Genomic DNA, 17947 nt, shown 5'->3' with positions numbered 1-17947 from the left:
AGCTCAGCTGCTGACATCCAGAGATACACAATAAACCCAGTCACTTTCACAGGATGTGGAGGACTCCAGAAGAACACTGCCTCCGTCTGTACTGCTGCTTCACTCTTTTGCACAGCAGCAACACAACCAGCTGTCCTCAGGCAGTTCTTCCTCTCCAAACAAACAGATCTTCCTCCTTTAACTAAATGGCCTAAAATCCGTGTAGACTACATCTCTCTTTTGCTGTCACATTCTTGATGTCTGATAAGTATTCCCATATCCATGAAGAATTCATTGGAATTCTATGATTTTGCAATAAAAGAACCATAGCAACATTTTAGTAGGTTTCAGGAGCCCCTGGTGGCACAGTGGGTTAAACCCTTGTGCTGGCAGGACTGCTACCTGAAGGTTGAATTGCTGACCTGAAGGTTGCCGGTTCGAATCTTGGGAGAGCACGGATGAGCTCCCTCTGTCAGCTCCAGCTTCCCATGCGGGGGCATGAGAGAAGCCTCCCACAAGGATGGTAAAACATCAAAACATCTGGGCGTCCCATGGGCAACCTCCTTGCAGACAGCCAATTCTCTCACACCAGAAGCGACTTGCAGTTTCTCAAGTCACTCCTGACGCAAAAAGTAGCTTTCAACTAAATGGCTGTGTTAGTCTTTTACCACATAAAAAGGAGGAAGGGAAGAAGAGACAGAGGATTAAAAACAAGAATGAGGCAGCACCTTTAAGATTTGCTGGATTTTATTTTAGCATGAGCTTTTGTGGATATAAAGCCACTTCTTCAGATGTACCACACAGTGATATTAAAGCCTCAGGTAAAAAGTATATTTATAGTTATGGGTGTGAGTTAGAATGTCATAGGATCCAGAAAGATACTAATCATCTCCCTTTCCCTAAATTTTCAAAGAGCTGGATGAAGTGATACAGGTCTTCCAAATCTATACAGTAGTAAGTTAATGTGTGGAAGGTGTACATCTCTTAACAAAGCAAGATTCTGGTAGTTCAAAAAAGGAATGCTTCCATGCTGTGAATCAGGCTGAATGCTAGAACGTTACCAAAGGAAAGTCAGTTGAGATGCAGTTAGATAGGGAGCTAAGCCTCCCCTACCTGAATGGACTGTGGTTACCAGAGAGGATTACCTTGGTGGCTTAAGGCTGTGGTGAATCTTAAGCACCACCACAGATTACAAGATGTACTGCAGTTAAACAGTAAACCTGGTGCCTGCCAAGTCTTAATAATAGGAAATATATTAGACAACTGAAGCAGCAGCTTGATGGGATATGAAGGCAGAGATTCAAAAATAAGGCATCAGTAAGGTTTTTTTTGTGACAGGAGCGACTTGAGAAACTGCAAGTCGCTTCTGGTGTGAGAGAATTGGCCGTCTGCAAGGACGTTACCCAAGGGATGCCTGGATGTTTGATGTTTTACCATCCTTGTGGGAGGCTTCTCTCATGTCCCCACATGGGGAGTAGAGCAGACAGAGGGGGTTCATCTGCACTCTCCCCGGATTCGAACTGGCAACCTTCAGGTCGGCAACCCAACCTTGAAGTCAGCAGTCCTTCCAGCACAAGGCTTTAGCCCATTGTGCCACTGGGAAACTAGTAACTAGTAGTAACCGGGTAACCAATAGTAAGGTTACAGGTAGAACGGAGGCACATGGTTTCAAAGAAAACCTAGAACAGCTGCTGTATTTCTCAGTTTGTATGTCCTAGATACAGAAAAAAGAAAAATACCTGCATTGTCATTCAGAATTAGAGGGCATTTTCATAAACTACTGTGTCTAGAAATTTTAGTAAAAAAAAGTGGCATCAAAATTGTGTTGACTTCTGTAGGTTTGTTCTCAAGTTAAATTTGTTTATAAGTTGGAACAGCTACATTTTTTCAGTGTAACTTCAAATATATGCACATATATAAAAGCTATGGATTGCAGACGGAAAGGTAACACCCCTGTGGTGTTTGTTTTGCTGTCTCTGCCTCTGTTCAGAAGATTTCACCTCACTTTCTGTCCCTGTGATAACTGGATTTTGAAAAAAAATGGCTTGTTGTGGAAATAAGAATTGGTGAGGAGGTTCAGTGGAGACACCTTTTCCCCATGATAGCTCTTTCAAGAGTGGATTTCCCTTCCTAGGGGCAGATTTCTCTCAACATTTCCTGTTGTCTCACCCCTGTTCTTAATTATGAATCATCTGTAAGTCGGTGTCTATAACTCAGGGACTACTTGTACTCTACTTTAACTCTCATCCAAAAACTTACCATCTCGAATGAGAGTGACAAAAGGCAAGTACATAGTCCAATCTGTGAAAATCTGAACAGAACCCCAACTGTCTCTGCCACAGTGTCACTTCCGACCTTTTTGAATGCCTGGGCAAGACAATGGCAATGGTGGTGGTCAGGGGCAGCTGGTACTGGTGCTTTCCCCTCTCTGTGGAGAGACCCCTGACTTATCCACAGGTTATATTAAAATCCTTAAATTTGCCCCCCCCCCCAAAAAAAAAGAAAAACTTGTCCCCAGCTTATTTGTAAGCATACACAATAGTTGCACAATGTTGTGCCCAAGAAACTGGAATAAATTTCAGATCCTCAACATTCTACCTTTTACAAATCACACAGCTGTATCCATAGCTAATTTTGAAAGAAGGGCAGTGAGCCGAATAGCCAGAACAGGAGGAAATCAACATTTCCATCTCAGCCAGAAGTAAAATATGATTTCCTTCCTGCTCTGCTTCCTTTCTTCCTTCCTTTCCCTTTGTGAACAGTCCCAGCATAACCTCTTTGCCTGCCTATTAATTGGCTCTGCCAATGACATTCGAAACCTCTCCTGGCAAAGAGAGATGTAATTCTATTACCGAAAGCAAAGCAGAGCTGCTGGGCTTCTCCAAGATCTAATTGAATTAAAAGGATCCGATGATGAATGGAATGGCCTGTACTCAGAGGAAAAAAAAAACCAACAATGCCAGCTTACAGGAATTCAAGCAATAACAACAAAGCTGAGTTGCAAGATATGCAGATCCTTAGCTGGACAGTAGAGATGGCCAATAATTAGCCTAGGAAACACCCTTGCTTTCCCATTCATTTGTAAAGTTCATTTTTTTAGAAGTGGGGAATGCTACACAATGTAATAACATAGCGTAGTTCCTGTCTTACTTGCTGTTAGTCCTACATTAAATGAAGCCTGTTTACATTCAATTTTTTCTTGAAATATTCTCAGTTTCTGCCTCCCTTTTGAGAATACATCTCAGAAATTGATTTTCAACCATTTGCACAGAGCCTTCCTCCTCCTCCTCCTCCTCCTCCTCCTCCTCCTCCTCCTCCTTCTTCTTCATAAGTTATATGTAAAGTCCTAAAGTACTTTAGCAATATTAAACTAGTTAAGCATTAGTGATCTGTTGAATCTGTCTCCTGGGTACTAAAACCATGTGGCAACCCTCTTTGCTAATTCTGGAATTCTGAAATAATACAAACAGACTGCCAATGTGAATAAATCCAATTTCAGAAAATACAGGTTGGCCATTCCTTATCTGGAATCCCAAAATCTGAAATGTTCTAAAATCTATAACTGTTCACATGAGAACCTGAGATAGAAATACCTTTACTTTCTTATGGTTCAATGTATATAAACTTTGCTTTCCATACAAAACTATTTAAAATATTGTGTATAAAATTATCTTCAGGCTATATGTATAAACATGAATCTGTGATGTAAATGAATTTCATGTTTAGACTTGGGTCCCATTTTGTAAATATAAGCAAATAAAATATTCCAAAATCTGAAAAAGTCCAAAATCCAAAAAATTTCTTGTCCCGAACATTTTGGATAAGGGATACTAGGTTGATTTTAATTGACTGAGAAGTAAGAAATAAAAGTCCTTGATAATGCCAGGAGTTCCCAGGAAATGCTTTAAGATGAAGAAAATGTAATATGGATCTCCAAAAGAAAATAGGCCTGTACAAGTACTGACAACCTGGGATTGTTTGATACTTCTTTTCATCTGGAAAGGCTCTAAAATGGTTGCTGGGAGATACAAATTGTCCTCCTTTTCATTAGTAAAGTACTTTAGCATACGTCAAAATGTTCTAACCAAGTCAAAAAAATATGTGCTGTTGGCTTTGAATTACAAAGGAATATGTTGTTCTTTCCTCACACACATTGAACTAGCTCCAGGATGTCCACCTGGAATGTAACACATCCATGTAGTTCTGGACACACATTCTTGGACCCTGGAGACAGACTTTTCTTTAAACCAAGAGGGAAAGGAAATACACAAACATTCTCACTCCTGTTAAACCACATTTCACAAAACATTGATAGCCCTAAATGAGGTGGCTGAGGAAAAACTCTCCTGTAGTCTTGATGGAAGGCTATTAACATAAATTGTTTTCTGCAAGAGAAGTCATCTAGAGCCAGAGAAACAATAATGTGCCTGTTTGCTATGATATACCACAGCAATTACTTGAAAAGATGTTCCATAAAGATTACAAAATTACATAGTTGAGAAAAGCTATATTTTGAACAATAATCTATTGCACAAATCTGCAACTTGCAGTCAAAATAGTTTAATTTCCAAGCTCCACAGAATTAGTCTAAAAGAAGAGGTAGTATTCAGGAAAAACCAAATCACTGTTAATATTACTGCACATGATAGCATGTGAGCTACTATCCCATGGTATTCCCATGATGCTGGAAAGTGTTATATGCTCTCATTGTAATGGACAATATTGTATAGCAGTTGGTGTTGAACAATTGTCACACCTCGGCATTGAGAAACTGCACTTACAGATGGACAGTGTATACCTGCTTTCTTGTTGTGCTGCTTCCCCTTCTTTGATTTTTAAATTTTATTTTTATTTTAAGGCACTTTGCAATTGTGAAGTGCTTTGCTTTAATTTTTAAAAATTCTTCAGGGCAGAGGATTTGGTGCTACCACAAAAGCCAAGGGACCTCATCACACAAGGTAAGTCCTGGGACGATGATGTGACCAGAGGCAACTGACAGGCTTTGCTTATCAATAGCCCTGGAGAGCTTCATTTCAGGGAGGTAGCTGAGTGGCAACAACATTATGCGATAAGGATCATCACCACAAGTCTGTTACTGTGCCACCAGCATCGAAGCAACGATTCTCCGCCATCAACTTAGATGACTGTCCAAATGCCCAATCACTATCTTTCAAGGGAGTTACTTTACTCTCAACTCAAGAATGGAAAATGGAATATCAGTGGACAGCAAAAGAGATTTAAAGATGGGCTTAAAGCAAACCTTAAAAATGTGGAATAAATACAAAAAATTGGGAAGCTCTGGTACTTGAGCATTCTAACCGGAGATCAGCTGTCATCAAAAGTGCTGTGGATTTAAAGGAAACATAAACAGAGAGCGAAAGGGAGACATGTGCCAAGAGGAAGGCACGTCAAGCACACGTTTGCCAGAACCACCTTCCACCTGGAAATGTATGTCCTCGCTGCAAAAGACCATCAGATCCAGAATAGGTCTCTACAGTCACTTATGGGCCCACCATCAAGATTCTACCTCTGGAAGACAATCATCCTCAGCCAGGAATGCTAGTCTATGATAATGATAATGATGTTACTGCTGGTTCAGCACCTCCGTGTGATAAAGTCCTGTCTCTTGCATTCTGAGACCGTAACACACATTCCTTATATTGCATTATATGCTGGCTGCCTGTTAAACTTTCTTTATTCAGAAGTAACTCACCATTAGAGAAGCAATCTTGGCCAAATGTAATATTGTCTACAGCAATGTCAGCTTGTGAATTCCAGCCCCAAGTTGCCACCAGCTGCAGGTGGAAGCTTTTCAGCAAGGGATATGTTTGAAATGAAAGAGGGAGACAGATAAGGAGAGAACATATGAAAATATATTCATGTATTAAATATATATGAACATACACACACATTAAACTAAATAAATATATTATATATGATATTCTATTAGTGAAAGATATTAATATATAATATATGAAATCTATTTTGAAATATTAAACCACCATACCTGAAGTTGAATAAAATATATGTGCAAATACTTATGAAACTTCTGTTACTACTTTAGGATTATTCAAAGGTTAATTCCACACATTATACAATTTCACAAGTTTCACATGGAAGAAGAAAGCAGTCAAAGAAAGCAGATCTGCAAAGCTGAGAGTCATTAAACCTTTACAAAAATATATGCTGGATTTAAAGGGATTTGCCTTTATAAATTCAGAAATGACCTCAAGTAGAGAGCATGTACAGTTTTTTTTCACAACTTGCAGTAGCAATAGATGTATTATTATACATTCACTGGCTAATCTAGAAGGACAGGAAAATCAATCATGTTTGGGATGGAGGCGTTATTCCAAATACTCTTGCTAATTCAGTATGGCTAAAAATATGTTATCCTACTAATGGGTGAAGTACATGTTAAATTAGCATCCAGAGTAAACAGAGATCCTTAGATTTACAATATCCTTTGAGAATATATATATATATTAAAAACAGCAAGACAGCTCCTGCAAGCAGTTATGAAATCTCTTGTGTTGTCAAAGGCTTTCATGGCCAGAATTACTGGATTGCTGTGAGTTTTCCGGGTTGTATGGCCATGTTCCAGAAGCATTATCTCCTCAAATACCTCACAACTTCTGAGGATGCCTGCCATAGACGTGGGCAAAACGTTAGGAAATAATGCTTCTGGATCATGGTCATACAGCCCGGAAAACTCACAACAAACCCAAATCCTTTGTGATTTATGAGCAAATCATATATCGAGAGGAAGAACATGTGCTACTTATTATGTTATCAGTTGGAAAAAAATCTTGTTATAAATATATTGGAGAGACTTAAAATATACCAACTAGACAAGTGCTGTGCAAGGCCATGCTGGGATTTCAAATCGAGAAAAAGTTACCCATGACTAAAATCTGGCAGGGCAGAAGATGAGCAAGTAACAAGCATGGTGCTCAAGGAATGCCTCTGAACATAATTGAACACTTTCCCATGAAATACTGGAATCCTTTTAATGACTTCTGTTAGCACAACTCTGTCAGTCATATCCTTTGATATGCCCAGCTATGCATGGACAAAGATCTCCCATGGACTGCATGTGTCAATGATAGACCTGACCTATATCTCAATTTGACACACTGCACATGAGCTTGCTGCTATTATGCAGCATGGAAAGAGGCACACCCTTTGCTCCCCAGGTTTCCAGCACAAATGCAATGTCAGAGTTTTACATTCTTTGTTTATCCAATTAAATCTCAGCCTAGGATTTTGAATGTTCTTTATCTCAGCTCCATACAGCTCAAGGTTGTCACAATGTTTGGTTTTGTTGTGTGCCTTTGAAATTATTTCTGACTAAAGATGACCCTGTCCTAAAGTTTTCTTGGCAGGATTTATTCAGAGTGGATTTACTCGGTCTCAGGTTTTTGAGACTGAGATAATTTGACTAATTGAGTATCCATGGCCAAGTGGAAATTCAAGCCCTGGTCTACCTGAGTTCTACTCTAGGACTCAAGCCACTATCCCATGTTGACTCTCATTCATAATATACCTATTGAAATACAAAACAGAATTGAGCCCAAATAAGAGTGAATTTAACAAATACTTCCAACCCCTGAAAAGACCAGCCTCCTTTCCATCTGATATGGGGGTGGGGGTGGGAGATAAAATGACAGGACTCAGGGGATATCATATTCCCACTAGCAATGGGATTGAGGGCCCAGAGAAGGATTTATTCTTAGTTTTATGAATAAGCATTAAATTCGTGCAACAGGATGATACAAAAGAGACAGAGAATGACTATGTGTCAAGGCAATGGACATGCCTTCCTTCCTTCCTTCCTTCCTTCCTTCCTTCCTTCCTTCCTTCCTTCCTTCCTTCCTTTTTCCCACCCATCTCCTTCCTCCCTCCCTTTCATAAGACTGAGAACAACAATGGTCTTTGTGTGACTACATGTGACCATGCCCTTTTGCTCAGCGTAGATGGGATCTTAGAAAGCTTATTAGGACAGAATTATTTTCTTTTTTGTCATGACTTTGGAAAGTATCAGACTTGATGATGATACACAATGTGTGCTGTCATGTTAATACTGATCAGTCTTTACCTGTTCTGAAGCCTTGGCATATCCAATGTTATAAGAAACCAGTGATCACTCCAGCTCCCTGTTCTTTCCCACATTAGCGATGTAGCACTAGTTTCGTTTGTCTGTTCTTGGACAATGAGTGAAATAGTGCCATTATAACTGCCAAAAATGTATGCTGAGAACTGCACCTAAAGAGAAGGATAATGGCACAGTGAAGAATTAGGGAGGAAGTCTCCATAAAAGTCTTTTGGATATATCGAGAACATTTGAAATTAATAGGCTTGGATTATAAAAATTTACTGAATATTTTACACAGAAAGTTTTTATGGCCATAGCTATACTGAGGAAGGAATAAAAACATAGTTCAGAAGTAATAACAATATGCTGCTTCAGAGCAGAGATCTATCTATTTCAGCATTCTGTCCACACAATTGTTGTGGCTCAGCTGTCACGGCCTATACTTCATCAGGAGATGGAATTGGAGACAGATTCTGATTCAGATCTTGGGGCCTTTCAGGACTTGGAACGAGGCCCGTTGCCCTTACAGCTGCCTGAAGTTGTGGCGCCAGAAGATCCATTAATTGGAGAGCATTCCGATGCCTCCTCAAGGTTGCCTTTTCCAGATGGTGTTGACTTGGGTGAAGATATGTCTTTTAATCGGAGGGAATCTTTCACAAGAGATAGGAGCAGAAGGGAAGGCATGCGAAGGAGCCGAAGGTTAACTCTTAGGCTCGATAATGACTGATTTTCCCATGTGAAGTTTTGTGCGTCCTGCACTCCTATATTCTTGCAACCTTGAGATCTCCTTAAAAGTTTCCTCCTTTGTGTTCTCGTTGCGGTGTCAACTTTACTTTCCTCGGAAGAGGTTCCAGTATCCAGCTCCTAGCCTTGTTTCCTGCCTTGTTCCCGTGCCTGGTTTCCAGTTCCATCCAAGCCGCACTGCGCCCCATGACTCTCGAGTAAACTTTGCTTTGTTTACCTTGCTTTCCTTTTTCCTGAGTCAAGACTTTCCATCCAAGCCATGGAACGCCCTGTGACTCTCGAGTAGACCTTGTCTTGTTTACCTTGCTTTCCTTTTTCCTGTGACGGGACTCTCCAAGTGGATTACAGTTTGCAGATTTGCAGCGTCTTGTTCCTGTTTCTTGGTTTATGGACTAACTTCGATTTCTTGGTGGAACTAACGAGTTTCACTTGTGGATTACAATTGGGACATTGCTGAACTTGTTTTGAACTATTAAAGACTTTACATTAAGGACTATTTCTCATACTGACTTTATACGCTAACTGCACATAGACATATATATTCCATAATAAACTGCTTTGCATGTGATACTGGCTCCTGTGTGGTTTTTGGAGTGCTCACATAGCCTTGGGGTGTAACAACAATAGTCAAAGAGTTGCCCATTTATTTATTTCCCATACTTATACCCCACCCTTCTCAAACCTGGGGGGGGGGGGATTCAGGGCAGCCTCACAACCAGTAGCAATTCATTGCCTACATACAATTTCAGAATAACAGTTACACTTAAAATTAAGCATTAAAACAACAAAATCATGCAAATTCTCCCATTCAGAATATGTGTGCAGTGACACCTACAACTCACCTTCCATTACCCAGCATCTGATCTACAGAGGCATATTGTATACAGGCATTCCCTGGATTATGGACAAGATAGGTTCTGTAGGTTTGTTCTTAACTTGAATTTGCATGTAATTTGGAACAGGTACATTTTAAAGTGTAACTCCAGCTAATTTTTTTAAAGGGAAGGGTTAACACCCCTGTAAAGTTTCTCTTGCTGTCTGTGCCCCTCTTCAGAAGATTTCACCTTTCTGTCCCAGTGACAATTAGATCTGAAAAATTTTGGGTTGTTAAATATTAAGACCATCTTAGAGACAGTTGAACACCATACAAGAAAGAGACAATAAAAAGAAATAAAGACTCAAGAGCCTCAGTTCGGCCAGAACTGTGTCTATCTATCAAAGACTTTACCTCTCCTCATGAAGACTTTGTAGTGAGACTCAGGAGGAAAGAAAGTCTTGTCAGTTAATACATTCTTGTTTGATTCAACTATATTGTCTCTCATCTGTTCCCTGCACAGCCAGTTCACCTTCTAAGTAATTAAGATAGCATGGGGGCAGAACAGTGGCTAATACATATCTCTAAACAATTCTGATTTTCCAAAGATGAATCTTTTGTTATCTGATTTTGTAGCTGCTTTTAAAATGTCAATTTTTCTCTTCTCCTCTGATTTCTCCCCTTGCTTGTTTCAATTGCTGTAAGCTGGATCCAAAATGTCCAAGTAGTTTGCACACAATTTTCTCAGCAGATGATAGAAGACTGGAGGGTGGGGTGGATTCTCAGTGGATTCAGGCTAAGGTAAACTTCTGAAGCTTCTCCAAGCTCTTATATTCCTCCTCATTGATAGCTTTATCACCTTGGCCACATTCTGATGTTGCTTGGCCACACATGTTCTGGTTTTCATTTGTGAAATGTTGGAGGTTATGTTAGTAACCTCAAACTCCATGGAGGATGACTCTAATTTCTATGCATTTTCTGGTTCCCTTTGAGATCCATCCAGTTTGGCAGCCATTACTGCATCTTGTGGAAGTTAATCCCACAATTTAACAATGAAGTTTCTGTCTGTCCTGAATCTCCAACTACTCAGCAGATGATTATGACTTTAATTTGTTTAATTTAATTTATCTAATTTAATCTGTCTTAATGTATTTAAAGTATAAACAGAGAAGACTACATCGCTGCAGGTCAGTCATTTGCACAAGAAAAATGTAATTCCATGTACCCGCACATTAGCCACTCCAGAGAGCTGTGTGGTTCCCTTGAGCCACATAGAACTTTCCTTACATGCTTACAGCCAAGGGGTGCTCTGCTTGAGTGATTTATCATAGATAACTAAGGTCTGAATTTTGTGATACTGAAATAAAGTATTGACACACAATAAAATCACCACATTGGCTGTGACCACATGGAGAAAATGACTGAAATGGACCAAACTGGTGCTTTTTGGTGTGGGACTGGCAATTTATTTCCCTAATGTGCCATTTTTATGCCCATTGACTCCCCCCCCCCCCGCTCCCAGAAACCTATTACAGAAATAAATGTGCCACAAAACTCCTTCCATCTTATTATCCCAAGCGCTCAAGACTTGGCTGTTTGGTTGTGCATTTAAGTAAATCAGAACTAATTTGTCAAATAATCACTGTTGAATGTTTTTAGGTTGAATGTTTTTATGTTGAATGTTTTTATGATGAATGTTTTCTATTGTGGAATGATATTTTAAATTGTAAGTCGCTCGGAGCACTCTGGTGGAGAGCGACTAATTAAGAAATAAAGTGAAGTGAAGTGAAGTGAAGTGAAGGTTGTGTGACTCTTTGCTAAGAACTTGTGTGACTTTGCCATCTCACATTCATCATTTCCCAGAGAATCAGGACCAATTCTATGGCCTGTTTTTAGTGGAAGTTGATCAGAGTCATGCTGGAGGACCTAAGAATTCCTAGAGAGGTGTTCCCTCAGGTAAAAGAAGTGGTTTTTTTTTTATTCATGTGGATCCTATGCCCCTAACCTAACATATAACCTCCAAATTTGTGAAGGTTGGTCAACTCTGAATACATTTATGCAGAGATGCTTTGCAACATTTTAGAACCAAGATACTGAATGTGCAATAACTGTTGGAAGATTACAAAACAGATTACAGTAGGTCAACCCACTTTTGCAGGGGTTAGGGCACAGGGCCCCTACAAAAGTGAGAAAACCTTGAACAAAAACACCTTATTTAATTTGAGAGAACACATCTCTAAGAATCTCTAGGTCCTGCAGGGCAGTTCTATGTCAACATCTGGCAGAAATTGACCTCAGAGTGGTCCTGTAGGACTTAGAGATTCCCAGAGAGACTATATTAATCAAATCTGTAAACAATGAAACCTGTAAAAGTCAAACCCTCAAAGGTAGAGGGCTGACTGTACGTGTTGTATTTCATTGTCTTGTATATTTTATTTATTTAAATTAATGCATATAAAAAGACAAGAAAATAAGTTTCACAGTACTAAATATCCAATGAATGGAGAATGATGAACAACATACCTGGTAAGATCCACTGGCAAAACTGGCTGGGAAATTAGGACTAATCGTCTTGGCAACACCACCTGTGTGATTGCTATCTATGTGAAGATACAGATAGTGACCTGGAAAAGAATTTTAACGAGGTCAGTCAGGATCATCCACTGATGGAATCCTCAAAAAATTAAACTCAGGGTTTATTATAATCTCACATGGAGCCAACAAGTTCTGGAATATCCTCATTCTATAATGTGAAGTTGTACAGGAGAACACAGGGGCTATACAGTCCAACCCTATGCCATGCAGAAACATACAATCAAAGCAGTCCCAACAGGTGATATTTTGCAAAACATCCATATTTTGCAATATGAGACTCTGAAAATCATTAGTATACCTTGGCCTATAATTCACTTAGCCATTCATGAGTGAAAATTTCCATTGCATTGCACATATCTGGCTTGAATCTCCGTGACTGTTGCAAACTTTACAAGACCTGAAGCAGCCCAGGAAAGTTTCTACAACATTCTCCATGCAACTAGATGACACAATAGAGCTCTTTCACTCTCCATGGCCTCAACAGTTTTAGATATGTTACATGCCTTATTGTATTTCATCCTTTGAAAAATGATGGCACATGGTTTGTTAACACACTGCTAGTGTGATTTCCATCTTCATACCCCATTAAGATCAAATAGTTTACTTTGTTTCATTTATTTCTCAGTCAGTCTTTCAAATATTTAAAACTTCCTGTTTTTAGGACTTTTTTTTAAAAAAAAGATATACATTGTCTCTGATGGGTAGATGCACATTACTTAAATTGCAGGACCGGGGGGTGGGGGGAGTACATTTTTCAAATTAGGGCATAGCCCATAAATACGGGAAGAAGTATGAGCTAATCACACTTCCTCTGTTGTGCTTCTTTCGAACATCCAAATTGGCATTTGGTTGGTGTTGTTCTATGTTGTTGGTGTTGTTGTTCTGTGCAGTCAAGTTGTTTTTGACTTCTGGCAAGGTTTTATCAAGAGATTTTCTTGGCAAAGTTTATTCAGAGGGATTTTCTATTGCCTTCCTCTCATGCTGAAGAAGGCTGAGTAACTTGCCCAAGATTTAGCAAAATGGATTTCCAAAGCCAAGTAACAATTCAAATCTATTTACTGGAGTCCTAGTCCAGCACTCAAATCACTAAACCATACTGGTTTTGGTTGAACATGGAGATAGCAAATATGGAACATACCTCCAGTGGTGAGCAAGGCAGATCCTCTAAGCAGATCTTCCTGGGAATTTGAATTTCCAGCAAGAGTCCAGGAAAGGTTCAGGTTGTGATCCAACATCCAGCCACAGAGACCCCCCTCAAAAGAACAATGTGCACCTTCCGGTAAAGTGTCTGCTAAGGAGATACAAGTCTTATTAAGAAAAAAAAAATCAAGACATGTCTTTTATATTGAACTAGATTTTCTCCTGCTAAATTGGATTAGCAAACAAATATAGGTATGTCAAAGGCTTTCATGGCCGAAATCACTGAAATGTTGTGTAGTTTCCGAGCTGCATTGCTGTGTTCTAGGAGCATTTTCTCCTGATGTTTCACTTGCATATGTGGCTGGCATCTTCTGAAACCACACAACACTGCATGGCTGTAAGCATGGCTTTCTATCAACATTCATTACAATTTATTCTATATACAGTGTCTTGATACTTCACATCATTGTACCCAACTTTACTTTGATGACTGTATTGGGAAGGGAATATATTTATCCTATATTCTTGCATTTGACAAAGGCAGGTTGTAACAAAAACATTTTAAAAAGACTACCCAGGAGACAATATCCTGTCCTTGGGATTCTGCAAAAAAGGAAGAATCCATATCATATCTCCTAGCTGGGGAACAAGGCTCAGGTATTTCATATAATATTTCAAATACAAGCTTTACATGGAACAAAGAAAACTTCATCTACAAGCTCTGAGGATGCCTGCCATAGATGTGGGCGAAACGTCAGGAGAGAATGCTTCTGGAACATGGCCACACAGCCCGAAAGACATACAACAACCCAAGCTCTGAAATTTTTCTTCTTCTATTGCAGCAGCCCTCTAGAAATGTTTTATGTTTCACTTCCAGCCATCACAACCACTGGGACAATGCTATTGAAGTTTGGTGCCCATGAAGGGCACCGGGCTCAGGAAGAAAGCACTAGAACTATTTTCTTTTGTCCTTTTTGTGGGAACTTGTAGGACAGAAGAGCATGGGTCCCAAATCCACACATAAGGAAGCAGATAAATAACCATGCACTGAATGGTAAAATGAGAGAGAAAGATCCACACTCACCACAGAAATACTCATCATCTCCCTTGGAGGAACAATCCGTGCTGAAATCACAGACCTGGAGCTGGCTAACACAGCCCCCCTGTGGGCAAGGGACAATGGAGCCCTCATCATACTTGGAAAGGTGTAGCCCTTCTTTGTCTTTAAAAAAAGGAAAAAATAGGAAGAGCTTTATAGACAAATACCTGCATTGTGGCTGTAATGAGCATATTACAAGCCTCATTCCATGCTGTTCACACAATTAACGGGAAATCAAGGAAATATTCTCACAAACGAGTTTCAAAATCAGAAAGAATAAACAAATTAAACTGATTTAAAATAGTGACACTTTTCACGAAAAAGCTACAAGGAAAAATGCATGTTCTAAATTTACATACAAGGGAAAAATGGTTGCACAATTGATAAAATAAACCCACAGAAAGGAGAAGATTTGAAACTGGAGAATGAGATTGCAAGGCAGACCTCTCCTCTAATCTGTTGAGACTCTGGCAATAAATCTATTTACTCTAAGGCCAAGGGTAAGGGATCAAAGATGCTCTGAAGAATACTTATCTAACAGTGGCTGCAATACCCTAAATAGTCCCTAGCATTTAGCTAATTTAATATTTGAGAAGCAACACTGATTTTAGCTTAGAACTGTGCTATGGGATATGACGTTAAAAATACTGTTTTGTGTTAGAACCAAAGTACCTCCATCTTATTGTATAACTCTCATTTTGAGCAACACACTTTTAGATAAAGTACAAGAGAAAAGGAACGCACTGAGATCTGGGTTGTCTAAACTCAATTACCTGCCTTTGCACATATAATGTTACTACTCAAGGACAGACCAGAACCCACCCACCCCTTTTCATTGCAACTAAAGACTATATAACCAAATCAATGTCCCTCATTTTTCCTTTTGCTGACACTGTAAACTTTACTGTGAAAATGGAATTATAATATTATTTATCAACATATGCTGTAATTGCCATTAGTTTATCACCACGTGAACCTATAAAATTTTAGTGAGGCAAGGGGAAGCACTTGATTAAAGACAAGACTGAGCCATAATCTTTCTCCATTGGCTTAAGGGCCTGTGGGAGTAGAGAGGATTTTGTGGCAGACCTGGCATTCCAGCGTATGCCCCTTACATTGGCAAACATGGATCATGCACAGTGAAAATAAATACATTTTACATTTTGACCATCCTCTGGTTCTATGTCAAATGTGAAAAGGACTGAAAAGAATGTATTGAAAGTTCTGTTGGCCGTCATGCATCTGTCATACATTAGGGATATTAATTCTCTATTCAATTCTCGCAAATGAGGATAAATAATTTCCACATTTTTATCCCCACTGTAGCAGAAACAAATATTTCTGTGCAATTATCACATTTACACTTCCTGAGAAATTCTGGGAAATTATTCCGCAAAAATAGATGTTTTGTTTTGGATGAGAATTATGGCATTTTGTAGAAACACAAATCAAAATGTTGTTTCTTGGCAGCCATGTGTGCTTTTTTGTATAAGATTGCTGTTTTCTAAGCAAAATAAAAACCACAACCACAAGCTCATAAAATCTTGCACAACAGGCATCTTGCACATATATATTTTTGCACAGAAATAACAATCTTGTTGTCGAAAGCTTTCATGGCCGGAATAAATGGGTTGTTGTGCATTTTCCTGTTTGTATTTCTGGGCCATGTTCCAGAAGCATTCTCTCCTGATGTTTCACTCACTTCAATGGCAGGCATCCTCAGAGGTTGTGAGGTATATTGGAAAAGTAAGCAAGGGAGGTTTATATATCTGTGGAAGGTTCAGGGTGGGAGGAAGAAGTCTTGTTTGTTGGAGGCCAATGTGAATGTTGTAATTCAGTGTGGTCCAACCTTTAGCTACCCGAGGGCCAATCAAACTTTAGTATAGGAATGTGAGGGCCAGAGACATTCCAGAAAGAAAACATTTCTTAAAAACTTAAAGCAGTAAGAAAGGTAAACAATTTTTTCCAAATGTTAAATTAAAATATTTCCCAGTAAGAAGGGCAAGGGCCAACAAAAATGAATTGGTGGGCTGCATACAACCCATGAGCTGCAGGTTGGATCATACTGTTGTAATTAATCACCTTGATTAGCATGAATGGCATTGCAAGCTTCATTCCTGCCTGGGGGAATCCTTTGTTGGGAGGTGTTAACTGACCCTGATTGATTCTTGTCTGGAATTCCTCTTTTTTCAGAGTGTTGTTCTTTATTTACTGTTCTGATTTTAGATTTTTTTAAAATACTGGTAGCCAGGTTTTGTTCATTTTCATGGCCTCCTCTTTTCTGTTGAAATTGTCCATGTTTGTGGATTTCAGTGGCTTCTCTGTGTAGTCTGACATGGTGGTTGTTAGAGTGGTCTAGCATTTCTGTGTTCTCAAATAATATACTGTGTCTAGGTTGGTTCATCAAGTGCTCTGCTATGGCTGACTTCTCTAGTTGAGTTAACAACTATCATGTCAGACTACATGAGAGAGAACATCAGGAGAGAATGCTTTTGGAACATGGCTATACAGTCCAGGAAATGCACAACAACCCAACAATCCAACAATCTTGCCTGGCAAAACCACGTGCCTGTGCCGATTTCTAATTTTGTACATATTTTTTGTGTTAAGATTTTTATTGTGTAATATTATTGCTTTAGGCACAATATTTTTCTTGCCCAAGATTGCTTTCTTTATGAAAGATTTTTTTGTATAAGAATTTTGTTGTGCAAGACTACTGGGGTTTGGGTAGGAAAAACCAGCAATCTTGCACACAAATACAAATGACTGCCTGGAAAGGGGGAGGGAGAGGCATAAAAACTCATAGTACATATGTAAAAAAGTCAACAAATATTTTTGCACACACAGTATAATTTTCTGAAATGCTGCAGGATGTACTGAGCAAAATTCTGTAAAATTATCACTTCTGTACTATTTTTCCCAACTAGATTACTCATGAAGTCTTTTTTTCGTCCAGAAATAATGGTGAATATTCTGTAGCACAAACTTGGGAAGAGCCAAAAGATGGAGTATTCAGTCCTTTCTCATCATAATGACCTTTTCAAAGAAGTGCAACCAATGAAGCACCCATATGGCTATCACTGCCGGAAAAGGTTTCAGGCACATTCCAGCAATGATATTCAACTCTTCTCCATTTATTTTCCTCTACCCCAATGGAAATGTAGCTCATAGAAGCAGCAGATAGCATACATGTGTTCTCAATTTCTTTCCTCTCTTGGGAATGATATTGTCCCTGTTAGGTCATGTCAATATGAACAAACAAACATTCTCATCCCAAACCCAGTCCTAGTAATCTTCAATATTCACAGGGACTTCTGGTAAGTACTCAGAGTTTTTAGCCCTTAACCTGACTTAGCTCCTCACTAAGCAACATTGCAGGAAACTCTGGGTTGTCTGCAGATCTTGTGGCTATTTGGACAGCTGGATTGGGTCTGATTCAGCATGATCCATTGCCACCAATATAGTTTCCCTGCTTTGATTC

The 17947-nt window shown here is 39.2% G+C and overlaps 1 protein-coding gene across 2 annotated transcripts in view; it reads right to left on the bottom strand.

The window, feature by feature from the left end:
- ltk (leukocyte receptor tyrosine kinase) overlaps positions 1 to 17947 on the bottom strand; it is a 149229-nt gene that overhangs the window by 58125 nt on the left and 73157 nt on the right. The window contains exons 6-10 of one of the 2 annotated variants that reach the window (XM_062968154.1): positions 14452 to 14589; positions 13366 to 13518; positions 12156 to 12256; positions 8078 to 8244; positions 5693 to 5787 (exon numbers count right to left, since the gene is read on the bottom strand). In XM_062968154.1, coding sequence (XP_062824224.1) covers positions 5693 to 5787; positions 8078 to 8244; positions 12156 to 12256; positions 13366 to 13518; positions 14452 to 14589 — 654 coding nt within the window. The remainder of the gene's footprint in view (positions 1 to 5692; positions 5788 to 8077; positions 8245 to 12155; positions 12257 to 13365; positions 13519 to 14451; positions 14590 to 17947) is intronic. The other variant, XM_008104363.3, reaches the window with a different exon arrangement.

The sequence above is a fragment of the Anolis carolinensis genome, chromosome 1, assembly GCF_035594765.1.
Source record: "Anolis carolinensis isolate JA03-04 chromosome 1, rAnoCar3.1.pri, whole genome shotgun sequence".
NCBI lineage: Eukaryota > Metazoa > Chordata > Lepidosauria > Squamata > Dactyloidae > Anolis > Anolis carolinensis.
The sequence above is the reverse complement of the archived record's forward strand: the minus strand, read 5'-3'. Positions and strand labels throughout refer to the sequence as shown.